The sequence below is a fragment of the Chiloscyllium plagiosum genome, chromosome 3 (genome assembly GCF_004010195.1).
Source record: "Chiloscyllium plagiosum isolate BGI_BamShark_2017 chromosome 3, ASM401019v2, whole genome shotgun sequence".
NCBI lineage: Eukaryota > Metazoa > Chordata > Chondrichthyes > Orectolobiformes > Hemiscylliidae > Chiloscyllium > Chiloscyllium plagiosum.
In genome coordinates, this window is record NC_057712.1 from 66695562 (window position 1) to 66718056 (window position 22495).

Consider the following 22495-nt stretch of genomic DNA (forward strand, 5'->3'; position numbering starts at 1 on the left):
TTATTTAAGTACCTTCCTCGGCCTGAGACAGGCAGCCACTACAGTTGCAATCATACCACTGGCCAAATTGCCCAGCAGCAAGATTCCACCAGGAAGCCATTCCAACTTAGTTTCATGGCATTTTATTTACTCGCTCAGAACAGCTCCACCTACAATTCCACCTGGAGACTGGGTGATCTGTCTGTCCATCAATAATATTCCACTGTATGAAATCATGAAGACTAGCTTTCAAAGCTCCCTTAAAGTAAATAAATTAAGAAAAGTAGGCAGTACATTTGCCACTGAATATCTGAACTCCCTAGACATGTAGAAATTTCTCTTTATTAACATGAGTAATCTGGTGAGCCCTTGCAGATCTGTAAACATGTTAATTTTACAAGTGCACAACTCCATTAATACTGAAAAATAAATATATTTAAGCACATGGATGTGATGTGCTTCTAAATCACTTTTACTGACCTATTTTTCCAGGTTAATGATGAGAATTGTGGAATCTTTTTCTCCTTGTAAGAGAAGTTAATTTCCTGATATTATTTTTCACTCCAAAAGTCTCAAATTCCAGAAGGAATCAGTTTACTTTTTCTGTAGCTGGACATTAATAATTTTAAGGTGTGCTCCAAAATAGATGATGATAATTTGATTGTGTAGCAATAATGGCAAAAAACATCAAAGCAACCTTGTGATTGATCATATTATAATGTGTGTGGTCTTGTTAGGCCTAATGACTTCCTGCATTGATGTGCTTTTGACTGTATTACACTTATTCAGCCCTCTGTTGAATTGAACAGCAAAATAATTTGTGCAGTTAATCCTTACTTGAATAATGGTTTGGAAAATTATTATTTTTTCTGTCAAACTATCTTAAGATTTTATCTTAATGTTTTGCAAATGTTTTGCAGTTCCATTTAATGTGCATTGTTGTGTGAGGTACACAAGCTGTGTCTATGTTGAGCATGGCAAAAATTGTAATTGGTTTTATTTGTGTGGCTCTGCTTTGACCTCCCTAGTGTTGTCATTTTGTGGTTGCATATTGCACATTTTCTGTTGGTGACACACAATGCAGAAAGTAAAATTAGGATTATATTTGAACAGTAAATGCAAAAGGAAATGGGATGCAACTGAATTCAGGGCAAGATCTTAATCATATTAGAAGATTTTTTTAAAAAACAAAAATGCTTGACTTGTCATAGTCTAAATTCCCCTCACTCTAACAGAGGAAAGCAGTTCTAATAATATAATGTGATTCTGGAGATAGTTTATTTTACTTGTGACTTGGCATTTGTCCTTTCAGAAACTAACTGCTGAACCAAACAAATCTCGATCAGGTTTGGAATAAATTTGGGGTTTTGGGACATGAAAATGTTTTAAACATGTCAAGCAACAAGTATGGTGCATGTTAGAATTACGTGTTAATTTCAATCTGTATATTTTGATGCATTTAAGCTTTTTCAAAATATATGTATTTAAATGTTAATCGTGTATTTTCTCCTTGCTGCTCAATTCCACAAAGTACCCATTGCTGGTGAGTGTTTTGTTTTGCAGTTATAGTTTACGCAGGATATATACTGTGATATAGGCAAATGTATGTTTGTCAATGAGTTCTGTTTTCAAAGGTGGGATTGTCAACCCATGGATGGCATGTGCAAGCACAGTATCTGAAGAAAACTGTTTGGAATAATCATTTTGGTCGATATTCAGATAGACATATTAGGAAAGAGAATCTTGAATTCACAGCATTAGTTTGTTGGAAATGTTATATAATTTTTGTGTTTAATGATTACGTTGAACCACAATTTCTTTTAACAGAAATAGAAATGAATTGAATGAAACATGCCAATAGTGAAAATACACATTTTCATATTCAACCCTTGTTCATTTGCCAAGAGTACATGAATTCTAACTTCTAGTATGTTGAAAAATGTTAATATGTCAATATAATAGAACTCATTGTAAAGCCAATATAATAGAACTCATTGAGGCATTTTGTTCATCTGGGCATTGACCTCTTCCAGCCAAGAGTCTATGGTATCACCTGATTGCCTCCTCATGGTATCAACACCTATGCAAATATATGGTTCTGAGTAAGGTTGTTTGAGCTTGTTAGCTGTCACCAATCCGTTGTCTCGAGCCGATCTAATGACCAGTTGTAGAGGATGTATTACAGCAGAGTCTTCACAGAAGAGACACTGTTTTTAGTTAGCAAGATGGTTTATTACATGGTAGCAATACATAACAATGATATTTCTAGTCAGGTACAATTACTACGATTCTTGGGAGCTTTACAGAATACATCTGCTCCCGACAAAGGTGAGTGTAGAGTTTATCTCTGCCACAGACTATGTGTGACATTAGCAAATTGGGTGGAGCTGAATGTGACATGCAAGTTAATTCCTTCAGAACTTTACATTATAAAATAAGGTTAGGAAGTTGGGTTCTGGATTAATTGACTTACAACGTTACAACTGTCAAATTTTGCACATGAAGGAGTCAAGTGAATTAAGACTTAAAATGTTTCCATCTGAAACTAACTTGTATTTCAGAAAGGTGTTTTCCTTTGTGTCATACAACAAATGGGCATGTTTCAAATTGCACAATACATCTTGAGTATTGGATCTTGTATATAGAGAAGTTGTGTATTTAAAAATTATCCTTGTTTCCACAGATGAAAACCACACTGTCTCAGCGGAATCGAGCAGGTTATTAGATGTTCCCCGTTATCACTGTGAACCCACAGAGTCTCCATACCAAACTGGCCAGCTCCATCCAGCTATTCGTGTTGCAGACTTGCTACAGCATATTAACTTGATGAAAACATCAGAGGGCTATGGTTTCAAAGAGGAATATGAGGTAAGAGAATTAGAAAATAATCATAAATGTCTGCATTGTGAGATGATGTGCAACTTGAAACTGAGATTCTCTTATGAAACAGGCACTAGCAAGGTCAGAACCCAGTATGTAACGATACCTAACTCCAAAATTACTATTTATTCACATTGAAAACTAAATTATCCAATTTTAATTTCACAATACTGAAACATCTGTTAATGATTTGGGGTTTGGCTTGATATCTTTTCAAGTTCCGTGGAGTTAATTAAACTTGTAAGTGATCTGAAGACCTTAATATTCTGGAAGTTGAACTACATTGCCTGTAACTTGCTTCTTCCGAACAAAAAAGCTGACATGCAACAATCGCTTGTTGTGGTCCATATAAGATATGTCTTTTCAGGTTTTAGTTTTCAGTTTTCCTGAAGGTGAACTAGATTCCCAGTGGTTTGGATCTTTGGGCAACTTTATTCCGATAGCTCAGACCTATGGATTTCATCAGATTCGACTAGTTTACTTTATTAACACCTACCTCCACGTACTGAGAAGCAAACATTAAAAATAGAGACATGAGTGTTCAGTCCTTCAAGTCTGGTCCGCATATCAGTCAAATCACAAGTAAGATCCGAGCCAAATTGGGATTTGTATCCTGAAGAAACATTTCTGTGATTCCTCACCCTCCCTCTGTGTCCATAAGCTGTGAATATTTAAGGAGATGGAGTGTAATTAGGAGGGGAGTATAAGCGGCTTAACAATATCAGATGCTCTGGTGGCATGAGGTTGACCACCATCTTGTCAGGCTTTTACTGTTGCTCCTGACTGCAGATGAATACTGGAAATCAAGTCCTGCTATTTCCAGAATTGTCAAAAAATGAAATACTTTGTAAAATTCCCCAATTTACATGTCCTTTAGACCCAAATTAACGGACTGAAAGGGTTCAGAAAAGATTCGTCAGGATGTTGTCAGGGTTGGAGGGTTTGAGCTGTTGGGAGAGACTGCATAGGCTGTGGCTATTTTCTCTGGAGCATCGGGGGCTGAGGATTACCTTATAGAAGTTTACAAAATCATGAGGGGATATGGATAGGGTAAATAGACAAAGGTTTTTCTTTGGGATGGGGGAGTCCAAAACTAGTGGGTGTGGGTTTGAGGTTAGAGGGGAAAGATTTAAAAGAGACCTATGGGGAAACATTTTCGCACAGAGGGTGGTGAATGTATGGAATGAGCTGCCAGAGGAAGTGGTGGAGGCTGGTACAATTACAACATTTAAAAAGCATCTGGATGGGTATATGAATAGGAAGGATTTAGAGGAATATGGGCGAAATGCTGGCAAATGGGACTAGATTAATTTAGGATATCTGGTCAACATGGACAAGTTGGACCAAAAAGTCTGTTTCTGTGCTGTACGTCTCCAAAACTCTATGACTCCAAAGCATGATCCAATTCCATACTTTACAATAACTCTTTACTACAAGTAAATACAGATAAACAATTATGAACTGCTAATATGTGCTACTAGTGAAAGTTCTAATCTCCTTGCAAAAGCCCCTCTCTACACCCCTGCAGACTGACACAGACAGGGAAAACAAGTGGGTGTTACAGGCAGAGCATAGACCACAAATTGGTCCCTGATCACAAGATTTGCTGAGATGATTCTTGTGCTGATCAGAATGCTGTTTTTTGGATCTTGCTTCTCCATATATGGATACTTGTTTGCAAGAGTCACAGAGTGACTGTTTCCAACCTGTGAAGGCTTTTTGATTAATTCATTAAAAGTAATAGCTGATAACAACTCAAAGGGGAGGTATTAACTCACTATATTCAGGCATGAGGCGATCTTTTACTACATAGCTCCCTCTCTTCCAGAGTTCCAATGGTCTCTGCAAATATATTCACACACCAAGCTGTTCAGCTACCTGAGAGTCTGTTACCCTTTTGGAAAACAGGAGGCCTTTGTCATCAATAATTGGTCACTAATCAACAGACCAATGAGCTACTTATTACCAGCCAAAGCTCCACAATCAAGCTACAGAAAACACTAGGCCATCCTGTCAGCCTGACCCATTATGGTAAATGTCTTCTTTGGTTCTTATTGGATATTGGACTGTCCTGTGAAGGGAGAAATTTGCCCCATTGGTTTCTCATTTAAGCTTACAGTATACTGAGAGGCCTGGGTAGAGTGGACATGAAGAAAATGTTTCCACTAGTAGGAGAGACTAGGACCCGAGTACACACTCTGAGGTTGGAGGTATGAACCTTTTGAACTGCAATGAGTTTCTTCCTCCAGAGAATGTTTAATCTGTGAAACTAATTGCTTCAGAAGGCTGTGAAGGCCAGGTCACTGGGTGTAATGTGAGACAGAGGTAAATAACTTCTTGATTTGTATGGGGATCAAGGGTTACGGGGAGAAGGCAGGAAAATTGGGCTGAGAATCATATCAACCATAATCAAATGGAAGATAGACGTGATGGGCCGAGTGGCCTGATTGCATTTTTATATCTTATTGTCTTATCCCTTCAGACAATGTGTTAGGTTTATGACTCATTCAACAACAAATTAGCAAACATATTGTGTAATTATGCTCTTTTGCACCAGGATGTTTAGGATTCATGAGAAGTGAAATGAAGTATGCTGAGAGTAGATTTAAATATAGCAATTGACATTTATTTTTTCCTAGAAAAGCAATGTATTCGTTAGCTATAACACCAGGCATCAGTATAAATTCTGCTCTATTGTTTTTCATGTTCTTTTTATGAATTTATTGCTTAATTGTTAGCTTTTTGTCATCTTAACAAGTCAAACTTCAAGGTTATGTTACTGAAAACAATGCAGATAGTTCTAACCATTAAGCCAGTAGTTGTGGTTTTGCTGGCAACGTTTCCTGTAGAAATTTGTTTGTGTGCATCTTCCTGTATGCATTTTATTGTGAGCTAGAAAAATAGAGATGAGGCCATACAGTGGGCCATTATATTTATGGCAGTTGAGTTCCACAGAAAAAAAAATTGAACTATGACTTTTAAATAATTTATTTTCTTAAATTGTCTGGTAATATTTCATAAAATGTATGATCTTTAAATCTTGAGCATTTAGAGACATAAAAGCCTCCTTAGATTAAAGAAGGCTACTCAGCACATTGTATCTGTGCATCCAGAAAGAGAGTGATCCAGCCTAATGCTCCTTTCTACTACTTGATCCATAGCCCTGAAGGTTACAGAAGATAATCTGAACTTCCAGATATCTTTTTGAATTCAAAAAAGGGCACCCCATGTTATTTTCATTCAAAATATTTGTAGATGGGTGTAAATATAACAAATTGTCTCTGCTCATTATGTGTAAACTTTCAGATTATTCTCACTAGGTTAAAATAACGAAGCTATTACAGTGAATTTCAGTCGATAAGACATTAATAAGATGGACTTATTAAATTTTGATCAGTTGACTTTAATAAAAACAAAGATAATTGCTCAACAAAAAATGCCTGTTCTTTTGCAGAGTTTCTTTGAGGGGCAGTCTGCTTCCTGGGACATTGCCAAGAAGGACCAGAACAGAACTAAAAATCGTTATGGAAATATTATAGCTTGTGAGTTGTTCTATAAGCAGCTATGGCCAACATTTTGTTTTATTGCAGTCTTATTCGTGAAGTGTAACTTTTCATCTAAATTTCGTCAGGTTATTCTATAGAAGGGCAACATGTCTAACATTCAACAATCTTTTGAATGTTTCAAAGTCAAGCTTGTTTTTTTTCTAGCTATGTTCTATTTATTTTACTACCCTTATTTTATTATCAAGTGCCTTGATTTTTGCAACATCTTTTTATGAAGCATCTTATCAAGCAATGCATGAGAATCTGTGTCTATGATGTCCACCGTTCACTGTAACATGTGTTCGTCTCTTAAAAAATAATTGGTCAGTATAAATAGAGCTGTCCATTATAAAGCCATGCTAACTGCCTCTGGTTTTACCAGTAATTAATTGTTCATTAATTCTGTGTTATGGGTGCCAGAGGTTAACTCACACTGTGAAAAGACTGAAAAATTTTGAGAAGAGTTTGTGATCTCACGCTCCCAGTTTAAAACTGTGTTCGTGATTGAGAGAGGAGCAGATCAGGGATTCTGATTTGGAGCCTTACCACTGTCCTGAGTTCCCTTTGAATCCTGGAGCATGATATCGTATTCTTTCTGTACTTAAACAAGGATATAAAATTTGCTGTGTGTCAGAGATTTAAAATTCTTCCCCCTTGCCAATTTCTTTGTGAAGTTGTTTGGGTGATAGTTGAATGTATGAATATCTGGCAGAAGTGACCAATGAGCCAAATGAGCAAAGTATTTTTACTGCATAATTTAATTATATGTTAGCATTAATACTGATATAAAATTGTAATTACTTTTTGAACTACTCTTTCTAGTTTTCACTAATAATCAATCAGAACTGTAGCATATAATAAGATTCTCCAAGGAGCAAAATTTTCAGTGAAATCTTCTCTAGTTCCTGATGTTCAGCAATTTGTAGCGCTCTTGTAGCATGTATAATATTGAAAATCCAGAGTTTCAAGGAGTCCTGTATTGTTGTATCCATGCAGGGAAGGAAAATTATTAGTTGAAACAATCCTTGCTATGAAATATAATTTTTTTTTTGTGAAGATACTGTTCAGTTTTTACATTTTGTCATGTTTCTGAAAATAAAATTAGAGCACCCAGCTGCATTTCGAAAATTTGATGTCCTCACCAAGATCACTTTCACATATTGTCAGTTTTTGAATAAATTAATTTATGATTTTGTATTGTGTATTAATAACTGAAATGACAATAAATTGTGTGTTTATTCTGTTTCCCATAGATGACCACTCCAGAGTCATTTTGCAGCCCCTGGAGGATGATTCAACATCAGATTACATTAATGCAAATTATATTGACGTAAGTTATATTTCCCAGCTCTACAATATCTTAACATTTGATTTTTTTTTCCTGTGTTCTGTCTAAAGATTGCTGCTGGTGCAAATTTGCACCTTGTATATTAAATTTGTTGGCACTCACTGACACTGTTGTGCTTTTCTTTCACATCTGGCTTTGGTTTGGGCTGTAGATATGGCTGTACAGGGATGTAAGTATCACACTGAAAAAGCTAGATTGTCTTCATTTTAATACCAATTCATTTAATATATCAACATGTTACTAAAGTAAGCAGTACATAGCTGAGCAAACCCATTTGATTCTCTTCATAAAATACGTTCTGATTTTTAAAACATCTTCTGTAATTTCGAGTAGTAATAGCATTTATCCATGACATTATTGTCTGCTATTTTGAAGAAACCATCATGTAAAATACATAATAATCTTACTGATTTAAACCAATTTGGTCTATATTGTGAGTTAGCTTATGATGGGGAAAATCAGCTTTTGAAGTACATTACATGGAAATAAACAAAATAACTGTTCACTAGTGGCTGCACTTTAAGCAGCAGCTTTATTTGATTATTAAAATTCTAAGAGCTAAAGTTGAAAGTTGTTTAAACTGCAAGACACTAAAGAAACGCTGCCTAAAAGCATACACTGTGAAGAGAACAAACAGGTGAACTCCTGCATGTCAGTTAGTCATCATTATATATATTTTATGGTTATCTGATCTCTTTAGAACTTTGTTTAGTGCTCATGTTTGAGGTGAAATTACTAGCTGTATGTTTATAAAACTGTATAAGGTGGCTAAAATTTTAGGATCTGTGATATTTCAAAATTTACCAAATTTCTTAATTTGACAAATAGAACATATTAGAAACTGTTGTTTTCTTTCATGGTCATTGTGTAAATGTAAATTTGTGTATAATTGGCTTGAAATGCCCAGATTCTCAGTCTACCTCAAGTTCTCAAATATCTACACTTATTATTGCCCTGAAGACCAAACACACACACATCTAAGAAATAGGCGACTGAGTAAAGCATTCTGCCTCTTTTTTTAAAAAAAGAAACAGTACCGTGCCATCTTAAGGTCTAAGAATATAGAGGGATGTAAAAACAAAAACTACGTCAATACAAAATATTGCAATGTACTCCTGAACATTTTTTCATCTCCCTTGTACTTTAATGTACATATTAATTTTGAAATCATAATTGTTATCTGGACAACTGGTTAAAACAGAATTAATACTGTTAACTCATTTCAGTGCCACAGTTTTTCCACTGGCCACTGATCATAAATATGAATCTAATCTAAATTAACACTGCATTTTGTCACTTAAATAAACTTGCACCAAGATTTTTTAGTAACAATAGAATTCCAAATTTAAGTCCATTTATAAAAAAAAGAATGTAATCGAAGTGCAATTTTAATTGCATTCTCTAATACCTCCTCGCTGCTTGTAAAGAAAGACCTTTTGTTTCCTGTGAACATTATCTTGTCGACTTTCATTGCGGCTCCTTTTTGTTTCTGTATCCCATAATTTAATAATTACAAAAGCATTTTAATAGATTTCCATGAAACTTTCAAAGTTTTCCTACGTGGGTATGATTTATGCTTACACGTACAACTTGTCAATGAAATACTTACTGTGTAGATTGTTTTCAGCACAGATGTTGTTAATAATTTGAGTCACCATGATATTCTCTGCAGTAATCTAAATAGAAACGAATTTGAAATATCAAAATAAGCAAGATATCATGACCACGTTAACTAGATGTTTCAACGTTATCCCTTCTAAAAATAAGAATGCCATTGTTCAAAAAAAATCTACAGCTGTTAATGCCCTAAAACAGATCCCACATTCAACTTACATTTAAATTTCATGTTTAGGCAATTTCAGAAAAGTATTTTTCTTAGTATATTCTTTTGCTCTTCTATTACTTCCATTCCCTGTATCAAACAAAAATTAACAGCTACAGTTCTGAGATTCATGACTGTGGCATAGATTTCAGCCAGAGATGACTGCTTTAAGATCCCTAACCAGAATACAATAGAGTTAAAATCAAACAAAATACTTAAAGAATGTAGACAAGAGCTTGTCTGCTCATAACTATTTGTGCTGAAGTCGGATATATTTGAAAAAATGTTTCCAGGATCCAAGAGAATTTTTAAAATGTGGTTAAGTCTCACCCTGCCAGCAACCGTTCAATGCTACGTCTGCCTGACTCTAAATTAATATTACAGCACTCCTTTTGCTGTAAAATCAAACTACTTCATGGCAATCCTGAAGGTGCACCTTTTTGAAGATTATTGTAGTTTTATTATTTGCAAACATCTCTTGTGCTTTGATTCATTTTATGTTAATTACAGTATTTTCTTCCTTTCTTCACTTGATTTATTTGTGCATTTTAATCACCTTTTTAATGAGGGGATTAAATTCTGATAAATCACATTATACATGATGACAAACATGCTGTTTCAATATAAACATACCATTGTTGTGTTTAATCAGTCATTTCTGTTGTGTATAATAAGCCATACATATATGTGTTACGAGAAAAATGTTCACAAGTACCATACTGTATAAGGTCACTGAACTGCTGTTAACCTGCGCTATTATAAGAAGTTGAGCAAAAAAAGATACAAGTGTAAACCTGACTATTATTTTGCAACACTATCATTGCAGTTCAGTTTTATCCTGCTTCAAATCCAAATAATTCTTTCAATACAAATCTGTTTGTGATCAATTACAGCAAATGTTTAAATTCTGATTCCTAAATTGGCTTCAGTCTTTATAACTTGCTGAAATTCACTTCAACACACTGACCTTTAACATTTTGGTGCTTTTAGGCATGGTAGTGAAGTTACTGTTAATTCATTAAATCATTGTCAATGACAGATTTTGATATTGTACATTTTTTTAAGTAGGACTCGTAGAGACCAGATCAATCCTCTTTCTTGCTGATGTAAATTTATGATACTTTTTTCCTTTGTAGGGGTATCACAGACCAAGTCATTATATAGCCACACAAGGTAAGAATCTTGCATGAAGTAATAGATTGTAACTTAAGTACAATTTAGAATTTAATGACGAAATAATGAGAACAGTCTTGTGATCTAATGTTGCAGCCCTAAGTTTGTTCTAGAAACTGCAGTTAATACACGAATCCTGGAAATTATAAACTTCAAATTGTAAATGAGGGATAGAGGCCTGGATGAAATACAAACATGTGTAATGACAAACTCCAGTGCACTCATAATCCGTGGTAGTTTTATAGAAACTGCAGCCCGTTCACATTTGTAACAACATTTAGAAAGGAATATCTGGAAGGATGGGGAGGGGGAAGGTTCCAAGCAAAAGAAGGAAAGTAACAAGGGGTATCCAAAGTCTAAAACAAAAGGATGAAAATTCAGGGGAGTCAGGGAGAAAAGTGGTTCAGAGGCAAATTTTGGGATCGAATTTCAGGGAATAGCATCTGGGAAAGAGGAACATATAGGAGACAGAGGAGAGGATGATAATTTAATCAGAATTTTTAATTAGAATCCCTACAGTGTGGAAGCAGGCCATTCAGCCCAACAAGTCTACACCGACACTCTGAAGAGTAACTCACCCAGACCCTTTCCCGTACCTTATTACTCTACATTTTTCTCTAATCTATACGTCCCTAAACACTATGGGCAATTTAGCATGGCCATTTCACCTAAGCTGCACATCTTTGGACTGTGGGGGGAAACCAGAGCACCGGAGGAAACCCACACAGACACAAGGAGAACTTACAAACTCCACGCAGACAGTCTCCCGAGACTGGAATCGAACCTGAGTCCCTGGCGAGGTGAGTAGCAGGGCTAACCACTGAGCCACCTTGCCAATCTTAGTAAGGTTGGAACACACCTAGAGTATTGTGTGCAGATTTGGTTTCCTCATTTGAGAAAACAAAATTGCACTGGAGGCAGCTCAGAGAAGATTCACTGGATTGGTTCGTGAGATGAAGAATTTACCTTTTAATGAATGGTTTATCTGGTACAGTTTATCCTCAAAAAGGTTTAGAATAATGCCAATCTTAGTAAGGTTGGAACACACCTAGAGTATTGTGTGCAGATTTGGTTTCCTCATTTGAGAAAACAAAATTGCACTGGAGGCAGCTCAGAGAAGATTCACAGGATTGGTTCGTGAGATGAAGAGTTTACCTTTTAATGAATGGTTTAGAATCCTCAAAAAGGTTTAGAATAATAATGAGTGATGTTATTGAAACATAAAGTTCTGACAAGACTAGGCAGGGTACATGCTGGCAGCGTGTATGCTGAAAGGATATTTCCCCAAGTGGAGAACCTGATCTAGAAGACAGTTTAAAAAGAAACACTCTTCTATTTAAGACTGAAATGAGAAGGAATTTCTTCTCTGAAGATCATCAATCTTTGGAATTCTCTATCCCAGGAGCAATGGAAACTGATTCCTTGAATATATTTATGTCTGTATTCGACCCATTGTTGCACTATAAGAGTGTTTTAGGCTATATAGACTACGCAAGAAAGTGTTGGCAAGACTAGAGTCAGGTCAGTTGTGATCTTATTGAATGTTGAGCAGGTTTGAGGGTCCAAGCTGCTCCATTCTTATGTGAAAACTCGCGGGAGCAATAACATCAAAGGGATTCAAACATTAGGCTGAAGAATTTCAAAAGAGAGGCATTAAGTTTGGATGATTCTGTGAGGACAGGAATAAATGTGAAACACATTTGATTCAGGATAGAATGTGTGCATGAACTAAAGCTTACAGAGAATATATAATAGTAAGTTGACGAGGTGAGATTTTGAATTGTTGACTCTAGAAGTGACAAAGATGATCTGAAATTGGATATTAAAAGACAACCTTTTGGAAGTGGAAGTAAGTTATCTTTTTGATGAAGAGGATCTGTTATTGGTTGTTCATTTTAAGATTAATGGAATATCTGATGCAAAGTGGAAGGATGGCATATTCGGCATTATTCTGGGAACTAGGTGTGAATGGCCCTTAGTTTATCATCTATGGTATTATAAACAGTCATATATTAAGTACAGCAACTTTAAAATTTGAGGAATGTCAGAACCCAAGAGGCAGCCCATTCTGTATTGTAATGAATGTAATTTGCTCTGGCGCTGACATTTTCATCTTTTAACTGCATTGGAGGACTTGGCATTTTGGATGAGTTACTTTCATATTCATGCAATCAAAAGTAGTGATTGTTGCACATGCCCTGCTTTGCAAGTTTAAATAAAATTTGCTTCTCTAGATTCAGATAGTTTTGTCAAAACGAAATCTTACTTAACCAATGTATTAGAGATTTTTGAATTAATCATATGTGCTGTGGATAAAGGGAAGCCTGTGGACGTAATGTAGTTGACTTTCCAGAAGGCACTTGAGAAGGTTATTGCAGAAATAAACATTTGTGGTGTCAAGGGTAGGAGGTTAACATAGATTGCAAATTGACTGACCAGTGGAAAACACACTATATGTAAATGGATTTCTATCTTGATTGGCAGAATATGATGAGTGGAGCCTTGCTTACGGCCTGAAATTCTTACGATTTACATCCATGATTTAGGGGAGTAAAGGCATGCTACCTAAAGTCTCAGACAATACCCTGAGATGTGAATAATATGTTATCAAAAATAAATGAGGTTGTCATGGATGAATAGAGAGAGGTTGAATGAGTGAGCAAAAGTTTGGCAGGAAGAAAAAGAGTATTGCTTAAATGGAGCATGAATGTCGAGTTCCATGGTTTGCGGAGGGATTTAGGTGTTCTACTGCATGAATCTCATTCTGTGAGTATGCAGGCCCAGCACGTAATCAAGAAGGCGAATGCAAAGCTATCTTTTATTGCAAAAGGACCTGAACATAAAAATAAGGATGTTCCACTTCAGTTTTACAGGACATTATTGAGACCGCATCTCATACTACGTGCAGTTTTGGTCACCTTATTAAAGGAAGGGTGTAAGTGTATTGGAGGAAGTTCAGAGGAAGCTTATCACATTAATAGCTGCAGTAAGTTCGCTATCTTATGAAGAAGGGTTACGAAGACAGGCTGGGCTGGTTTGCACTGAAGATTAGAAGAGTGAGGGGTGATTAATTGACATGTATAAGATTCTGAATATTCTTGACAAGGTGGTTGTGGAAAGGATGTTTCCGCTTGTGGGGCAGTCAAGAACAAGGGCAATGTTTTGAAATTTGGTGTCGCCCTCTGATGACAAAATTGACGAGAATTATTTTTCTCTGATGGTTGGGGATTCGGCCTCAGAATGCAGTGAAGCCAGGTGTCGGAACATTTTTAAGACAGAGGTGAATGGATCCTCAGTCAGGAAATTAAAATATAGAATTCGAAACAAAATCATGTCAGCCATGAGCTTATTGGATGGTGATGCAGATTCTAGAGGTTGAATGGTCTACTTCTGCTCCTATTTCATATGTTCATGTCCAATAACAATTTTAATGTACTTTGTGCACATCGCAGCAGCAGAATTTCCAGGTTTAATATTCTTAGAATGTTCTGTTGATGTTCTCCACATTTCTGAGTGGTTTAACACAAACAATTGCTCTAACTGGTTTTATCAATGAAGACTACTTTCTGGCAAGTTTCCAAAGCAGGTTTTTAGATGAACTTGCAGTCACCTCCTCGAGTGTTTTTTTTTTATGGAACAAAGATTGTTTCTAGTAGCTGATTGTAATGGATTTAAATTGACGAGACAAAGTGTGGTATTATCTCTGAAAGTGTGAAATATTGACCTGTCTAGTTTATGCTCATGTGAGCAATCTATTCATTAAGTGCACATTTTCTAATAAAACCAAAACCTATTTCTATCTAGTGTGCCAAAACCCATCTTTATATTTCATATCCTTCACATCTTTCCATTGTATATTCCCAGTGTAGAGAAGCTACTGAATATGATTTAATTTATGTTGTCTTCAAAAGATCCACGTGAATTTTGTGTTGGTTTTTAAACTTGTCACTTTTGAAAAAAAATGCTACTGCATCCAAGCGAACCTTTCTTTTCTAATGCTTTCAATTATAAGTTTTTGATCTATGGTAACTCAGTGCATCACATCGAGTCAGCTAAAGTCAAGTCCAGCAGTTTGTCATCAAATTCGACAGGTTTATTAGTAATGCCAATCGAAAGACCATTTTGGGATTTCACTAGGTGATAATAATTGATAAAGCAACCTGAATGGAGCACTCGTAAAATTACTTCAATAATTCTTCAATCTGTTTTCAGTTTGAAATGCTGTCTCTGATAGTTTCCAACAAATGTTAGAAATGGACAGAAACATTAATAGAAATTCCATGTTTAAGTAGAATTTGGTTGAAACAAGTTTCATCATTAAAAATACTTCAAAGATTTATTAATAGATACAAGAGGTGGAATTTTCCCAGCCCCTGATTGACATGGACAGTGACCAATCATGGAAGATATAACAAGATCAGAAAAATGAGATTCTCAATATCATGGGGGGAAAAGTGTGATTTTCCACTCAGCACTTGAATGATGAGACAAGGTCCTTCACGTCCCTGTTAGCAAGGCTGGGTGTCAACTTGACTGTTGGCTATCTCTGAGAGGATTCTTCACACATTACAACTGTGAAGGAATATTCCTAGCTGTCAGTGGTCTGATGCAAAACTGAGGCAGAAATATCCTGCCAACAAGCCCCAGCAGTGGTGAATACTTCAGATGAGCACGAAATAGCACAAGAGCAACACCATGGTGACATTGTGCATACATAATGAGGTGAGCTGCATAGAATTGTGTGAGAGAACAGCTGCACTTTGTTTCTGAGTTCACACGTTTTGGAGGATTTGCATATTATTTTCGTTAGGAGGTCAAATTCAAAACTGTTCAGTCCCAGAATGTTGTCAGCAGGGTATGAATATGTTGTACTCGTGTATTTGTGAAGTTGTCATATAGTCACGTTGGGCTGAATTGAGTAGGGATCTGCACTGTGTGGGCTTTGGTGGGAAATCTGGGCACATTGCATGGGAAGTCCAACAAGGCCTTTTTCAAATTTGGAAGCAACTAACTGCATTTCTCAGACATTGAGATGACATTCTCATTACTATCTTCATGAACAAAGATGTGCAGCTTAGGTGGATTGGCCAAGCTAAGTGTCCAGGGATGTGCAGGTTAGGTGGGTTAGCCATGGGAAATGCAGGTTTACAGAGGGTGGAAAAGTGAGGTGCTTTTTTGAGGGTCGGTGTGGACTTGGGCCATTTGGCCCACTTCCACATTGTGGGGATTCTACCTACCAACACTGAATCTTACCTCATCAGTATGCAGCTTCCTAACCTACCATTCCACAACCAGGAAACTAGATATCAACAATTCCTGACATAAAAATCAGAGCTGGTCCCTCGCAACTCTAACAACACTTGCACCACCAGGCCACCATCTTGGAGACCGGGCAACAAATGCCTCACGGCATGGTGCAGGGCATCAGCCAGATGCATCCCTCATCCATGGCTATTAGCATCCAAATACTTGCCAGCCTCTCCGATCCATCATGGTATCTCCCTGATCCACTTAGATGATGTTTCTGCACCTTGGAACACTCCTCCAACATGCATGGCAATGCTGCTGTAAGGACATTTTGCTTGCAGCGATAGGCCTGTTTTCTCATTGACTTTGAGCTAGCTCGCTTTGACCTGCTCACAGGATGGTCAGGATCTTCTCCTTATCAGGCATGAAGCAGAAGATGGGGCAGCTTGTCTTGAAATTTTCTGGCCTATTGTGCATTGTTTCTCTTGAAATGACCAAAAGGGGTGTCGGGGGAAATTGAAGAAGGTGGAAGTGGTTGGCACAACTGTTCATGCTGGTGCAGATTGGAAAAAGTAACGTGTTGTTCTGAGTGAGTGAGTAGGCAGCACAGAGGGCATGTGCAGGATTGGTGATGTCGGTTATTGAAGTGTAGGAGCATGAGTGAGGAAGAATGTTACATGTTGTAGTAAGTGTGGTAAAGTATGCGCCTTGGTGAAAGGTGCTTGCAGTGGCTCTTTGGTAAAGTGGAGAAGGTAAATGACCTCCTTCTACACTGGGCATTTCTTGACAGAGCTGAGACCGCACTGACCTGGGTAGCAACCTCAGGTCTCTGTCCACAAAGCAGGTGCTAATTTCCCTGCCATGTCTCAGGCAAATGTTAGTCACCTTGCAGACCAGCTTCAATCTGACAGTGGTCATCTGGGTGCACAATAGCTTTTAAAATTGGAATTAGTACGAGGGAGGCAGGTCTATTCCGGGATATCCTGGTAGTGGCGAAATGTTCTGGGCTGATGAATGATAGAATCCGGCTAATATTAGAAGACAGCGAGGCAGAGTAGATAGTTAATGAGGCAAGTTTGAAATGATGTAATGAGAAGCTTTGCTGGGGCTTGCAAAGTTGAAACCCTCTGTAAAATACACCAAAATTGACATTTATCCAAAATAGAAGATTAAGCCCATTGTAGTTTCTCCTGAAGTGTAAAGATGCTTATGCAATATTTTTATAGTATCGCACCACATGGTTACAGAGTTTGGCCCTTACAAACATTGGTGGTGTCTTCAGAGAACGTTTCGAGATGAATAACATTGACGTGAAACTCTGATGATGGTAATGCTAGGTTGTTTTGACATAGGAAATTGATGATGATAAGATGTGTTGACATGGCGTTAAAATATATAAAGGGAAATGAATTTTGTAGTGTGTTGATACCAAATGCTAAATGTCAATTCTAAAGATTCTATATTCCATGGCAATAGACAGAGGAATAGTATTAAACAAGGATGAGGAGTGCTCATCACAGCAAATTAATAAGCTTCTGCAAGATAAAAGAAAGATTTCAAGTACCAGAGTGGAATGAATTGAGCGTGTGAAGACTAGCAAAATTTAAAAAATACATGAGGGTAGTTTGGAAAGGATATAGCAGATAGACTTGTAAGTCAGGAATGCTGATCACAGTTAGTTTTTAACATTATCCACCAATAATCATCACCACCCAAAAGCAATGCAAGGACCATTGAAACCATTAATTGCCTCTTTGATACAATTGAGTATTGAATTCTGTCAATTGTTCCATTCGGTTGGGTATTACATTACATTTATCATCTGGTTTCCCATCATGATGTGGGGATAACCTGCCTTTTCCCTTTCCAGGTAACCTCAGAGCTTTATTCTTGGCATTTTCTGTTTCAGTTGGTGATTTCCAAAATTTCATTTCCTTATGTTTCAACAATGGTGCTGATTTTCTGGATGCACCATCTTAAAATAAGGCTTCACCCGTTGTTTGCATTTCTGTGACTTTTTTAGTATATACTCCTGCTGGTGAAAGTCTGTATCAGAATTGTGCATTCAAAAAAATTTACTTGGATAACAGTGAAGTAGAACGTTAATGTTTTAGTAAAATGTGAATGAATGTCATGTATAATCAATCATTTTTGGCATTATTTAATCATTATGGTATCATAACCTCCTAGGACCAGTTCATGAAACTGTTTATGATTTCTGGAGAATGGTTTGGCAAGAGCAATCGGTTTGTATCGTCATGGTCACAAATCTGGTGGAAGTTGGAAGAGTAAGTCTGCTTTTAATAGTAAAACAAATGTTTTTGGTGTGAATTTTAAAGTATGAAGAAAAATCTAATTTTAAAAATTTGTTGATGGGATGACAGCATTACTGACCAGTCCAGTCTTTATTACCCATCCCTAGTTAATCTTTGAGTGGATGTCGAGCCATTTCTTTTACTGCTGCAGTCCATATAGTGTACGTACAACAACTGCTATTAGGGACGTCCAGGTCTTTGACCATGTCCATTAAGGAATGTGATATATTTCCAAATTCAGAATGGTTTTGGCTTGGAGAGGAACTTGCAGGTGGTGGTGTTCCTTTGTGTCTGTCTCTCTAGTTCTTAGATATTATTAGAAAGATGGCACATGCGAAGGCGCCCTTGCTATTTGCTGCAGTTTAACTTTTACATGTATTTAACACTCCTGCGTTTTGGAAGTAGAAGGGTCCTGATGAAGAAAACTTTATTTTGCTACATGATGTTGAGCTTCTGAAGTATTATTGGAGTTAGAGAAAAGGATGAAATTCTGTGGAGAGACTGTAGGGAGTTAGACAAATTTAAAAATTAGGTCCTCAAGAGTAGTAATATCTAGATTATTCCCAGTGCCACAAGCTAGTGAGAGTAGAAATAGGATAGAGCAGATGAATGTGTAGTTGAGGAGCTGGTACAGGAGAGAAGGATTCATATCTTTGGATCATTGGAATGTCTTCTGGGGTAGAAGTGACACGTATAAGAAGGGCGGATTGTACCTGAATTTGAAAGGGGCTAATATTCCATTGGGGAGATTTGCTGCAGCTGCTTGGGAGGATTTAAACTACTAAGATGGGTGGGGGGAGAAAACCCAGTGAGATAGTGAGGATACAGATTAGTCTGAGTGTGTACAGTTGGGAAAAGGAGTAAGTCAAACAGACAGAGCAGGCAAAAACAAAGTAGAGAGTGAGGTGGGACTGATTATTAAACTGCATTTATTTCAATGCAGTCGCCCAATAGGGAAGGCAGATGAACTCGGGGCATGGTTAAGAACATGGGCCTGGAATTTCATGGCAATTACAGAGACATGGCTCAGGAATGGACAGGACTGGCAATTTAATGTTCCAGGGTATTGATGTTATAGGAAGGATTGAAAGGGGGGAAAAGAGAGGAGTGAGAGTGGCGTTTCTGATTAGGAATAACATTATAGCTGTATCTAGGGAGGATATTCTTGAAATATGTCCAAGGAAGTTACTTGGGTGAAGTTATTGGGATTGTGCTATAGACCCCCCACGAGTCAGCAGGAAATTAAGAAACAAATTTGTAACGAGATCTCAGTTATTTGTAAGAATAATAAGGTAGTAATGGTAGGGGGTTTAAACTTGCCAAACATACACTGGGACTATTATAGTGTTAAGGACTTGGATGGAGAGAAATTTGTTAAGTGTGTACAAGAAAATTTTCTGATTCAGTATGTAGATATACCTACTAGAGAAGGTGCAAAACTTGACCTACTCTTGGGAAATAAGGCAGGGCAAGTGACTGAGGTGTCGGTGGAAGAGCACTTTGGGGACAGTAACCGTAATTCTATTAGTTTTTAAATAGTGATAAAAAAGTATAGACTGGATCTAAAAATTGAAATTAAAATTTGGAGGAAGTCCAATTTTAACGGTATTAGGCAAGAACTTTCAAAAGTTGATTGAGGGCAGATGTTCGCAAGTAAAGAGACAGATGGAAAATGGGAAGCCTTCAGAAGGGAGATAACAAGAAACCAGAGACAGTATATTCCTGTTAGGGTGAAAGGAAAGTCTGGTAGGTATAGGAATGCTGGATGACTAGGGAAATTGAGTTTTTGGTCAAGAAAAAGAAGGAAATATATGTCAGGTATCGACAGCAGAGATCAAGTGATTCCCTAGAAGCGTATAAAGGCAATAGGAGTATACGTGAGGGAAATCAGGAAGGTAGAATGGGGACATGAGAGAGCTTTGGCAAATTGAGTTAAGGAGAATCCAAAGGGATTATACAAATATGTTAAGGATAGGAGAGAAGCAAGGCCACCTATGTGTGGAACTGCAGGAGATGGGGAGATACTAAATGAGTATTTTGCATCAGTGTTTACTGTGGAGAAGGATATTGAAGGTAGACAGCATGGCAAAATAAATAACAACCTCTTGAAAAATGTCCATATTACAGAGGAGGTGGTTCTAGACATCTTAAAACATATAAAGGTGGATAAATCCCCAGGACCTGATCAGGTGTACCCTTGAACTCTGGGAAGCTCGGGAAGTGATTGCAAGGCCCTTTGCTGTGATATTTGTTTCATGGATAGTTGCAGGTGAGGTGCCAGAAGACAGGAGGCTGCCTAACATGATGCCACTATTTTAAAAAGGTGATAAGGAAGCATCAGGGAACTATAGACCAGTGAGCCTGGCGTCGGTGGTGGGCAAGTTGTTGGAGGGAATCCTGACGGCAGGATTTACATGTATTCGGAAAAGTAAGGACAGATTAGGGATATCAACTTGGCTTTGTGTGTAGGAAATCATGTCTCACTAACTTGATTGAGGTTTTGAAGAAGTAACAAAGAGGATTGATGAAGGCACAGCAGCGGATGTGATCAAAGTGGACTTCAGTAAGGCATTCAGCAAGATTCCCCATGTGAGATTGGTTAGCAAGGTTAGATCTCACACAATACCGGGAGAACTAACCATTCGGAAGCTGAACTGGGACAAAGGTAGATCTTAGAAGGTGTGGTGGAGGGTTGCTTTTCAGACTGGAGGCCTGTGATCAGTTCAGTGCTATAAGGATCGGTGCTGGTCCACTGCTTTTCATCATGTATATGAATGATTTGGATGTGAATATAGGAGATATGGTTAGTAAGTTGGAGGTGTAGTGGACAGTGATGAAGGTTACCTCAGAGTACAACAGGATGTTAATCAGGTGGGCAAATGAGCCGAGGAGTGGCAGATGGAGTTTAATTCAGATAAATGTGATGTGCTGCATTTTGTAAAGGTAAATCAATGCAGGACTTATACACTTAATGAAGATCCTAAGGAGTGTTGCTGAACAAAGAGACCTTGGCGTGCAGGCTCATAGTTCCTTGAAAGTGAAGTCTCGGTTAGATAGGATAGTAACAGGATGTTAATCAGGTGGGCAAATGAGCCGAGGAGTGGCAGATGGAGTTTAATTCAGATAAATGTGATGTGCTGTATTTTGTAAAGGTAAATCTATGCAGGACTTATACACTTAATGAAGATCCTAAGGAGTGTTGCTGAACAAAGAGACCTTGGCGTGCAGGCTCATAGTTCCTTGAAAGTGAAGTCTCTGTTAGATAGGATAGTGAAGAAGGCGTTTAGTATGCTATCCTTTATTGGTCAGAGTATTGAGTACAGGAGTTGAGAGGTCATGTTGCGGCTTTACAGAATATTGGTTAGGCCATTTTTGGAATATTGCGTGCGATCCTGGTCTCCCTCCTTTAGGAAGAATGATGTGAAACTTGAAATGTTCAGAAAACATTTACAAGGGTGTTGGCAGGGTTGGAGGGTTTAAGCTATCGGGAAAGGTTGAATAGACTGGGGCTAATTTCCCTGGAGCATCGGAGGCTCAGGGTGACCTTTTAGAGATTTATAAAATCATAAGGGACACGGATAGGCTGAATAGACAAGGGCTTTTCTCTGGGGTGGGGAGTCCAAAACGATAGGGCATAGGTTTAAGGTGAGGGAGGAAAGATTTAAAAGGGACCAAAGGGGCAACTTTTTCAGGCAGAGGGTGGTGCTGCCAGAGGATGTGGTGGAGGCTGGTACAATTACAACAGTTAAAAGGCATCTGGATGGGTATATGAATAGGAAGGATCTAGAGGGATATGGACCAAATGCTGGCAAATGGGACTAGATTTATTTAGGATATCTGGTCCACATTAGACAAGTTGGTTCGAAGGGTCTGTTTCTGTGCTGTATATCTCTATGACTCTGTGAGTTGCATTAATCCAGACAATTTGAAAGTATTTCTGACTTGCACCTTGTAGATTGTAACCATGTTTAGGAAAAAGGAAAATGAGTTAATCGCTGCAAAATTTCCAGCTTGTGAACTACTCTTCCCGAAACGTCGATTCTCCTGTTCCCTAGATGCTGCCTGACCTGCTGCGCTTCTCCAGCAACACATTTCCATCTCTGATCTCCAGCATCTGCAGACCTCATTTTCTCTTCAACTACTCTTCTAGCCAATGTACCTCGGTGTTCTGTATTTAACTTCTCAG

General features: G+C 37.7%; 1 protein-coding gene across 10 annotated transcripts in view; it reads left to right on the forward strand.

The window, feature by feature from the left end:
* Positions 1-22495, forward strand: part of ptprk (protein tyrosine phosphatase receptor type K) — a 588682-nt gene that overhangs the window by 515350 nt on the left and 50837 nt on the right. For 4 of the 10 annotated variants that reach the window (XM_043683662.1, XM_043683684.1, XM_043683688.1 and 1 more), the window contains 6 exons: positions 2663-2847; positions 6314-6401; positions 7658-7734; positions 7904-7921; positions 10711-10747; positions 18185-18282. In XM_043683662.1, coding sequence (XP_043539597.1) covers positions 2663-2847; positions 6314-6401; positions 7658-7734; positions 7904-7921; positions 10711-10747; positions 18185-18282 — 503 coding nt within the window. Of the gene's footprint in view, positions 1-1510; positions 1523-2662; positions 2848-6313; positions 6402-7657; positions 7735-7903; positions 7922-10710; positions 10748-18184; positions 18283-22495 lie in introns of all 10 variants that reach the window. The other 6 variants (XM_043683679.1, XM_043683689.1, XM_043683702.1 and 3 more) reach the window with 3 other exon arrangements.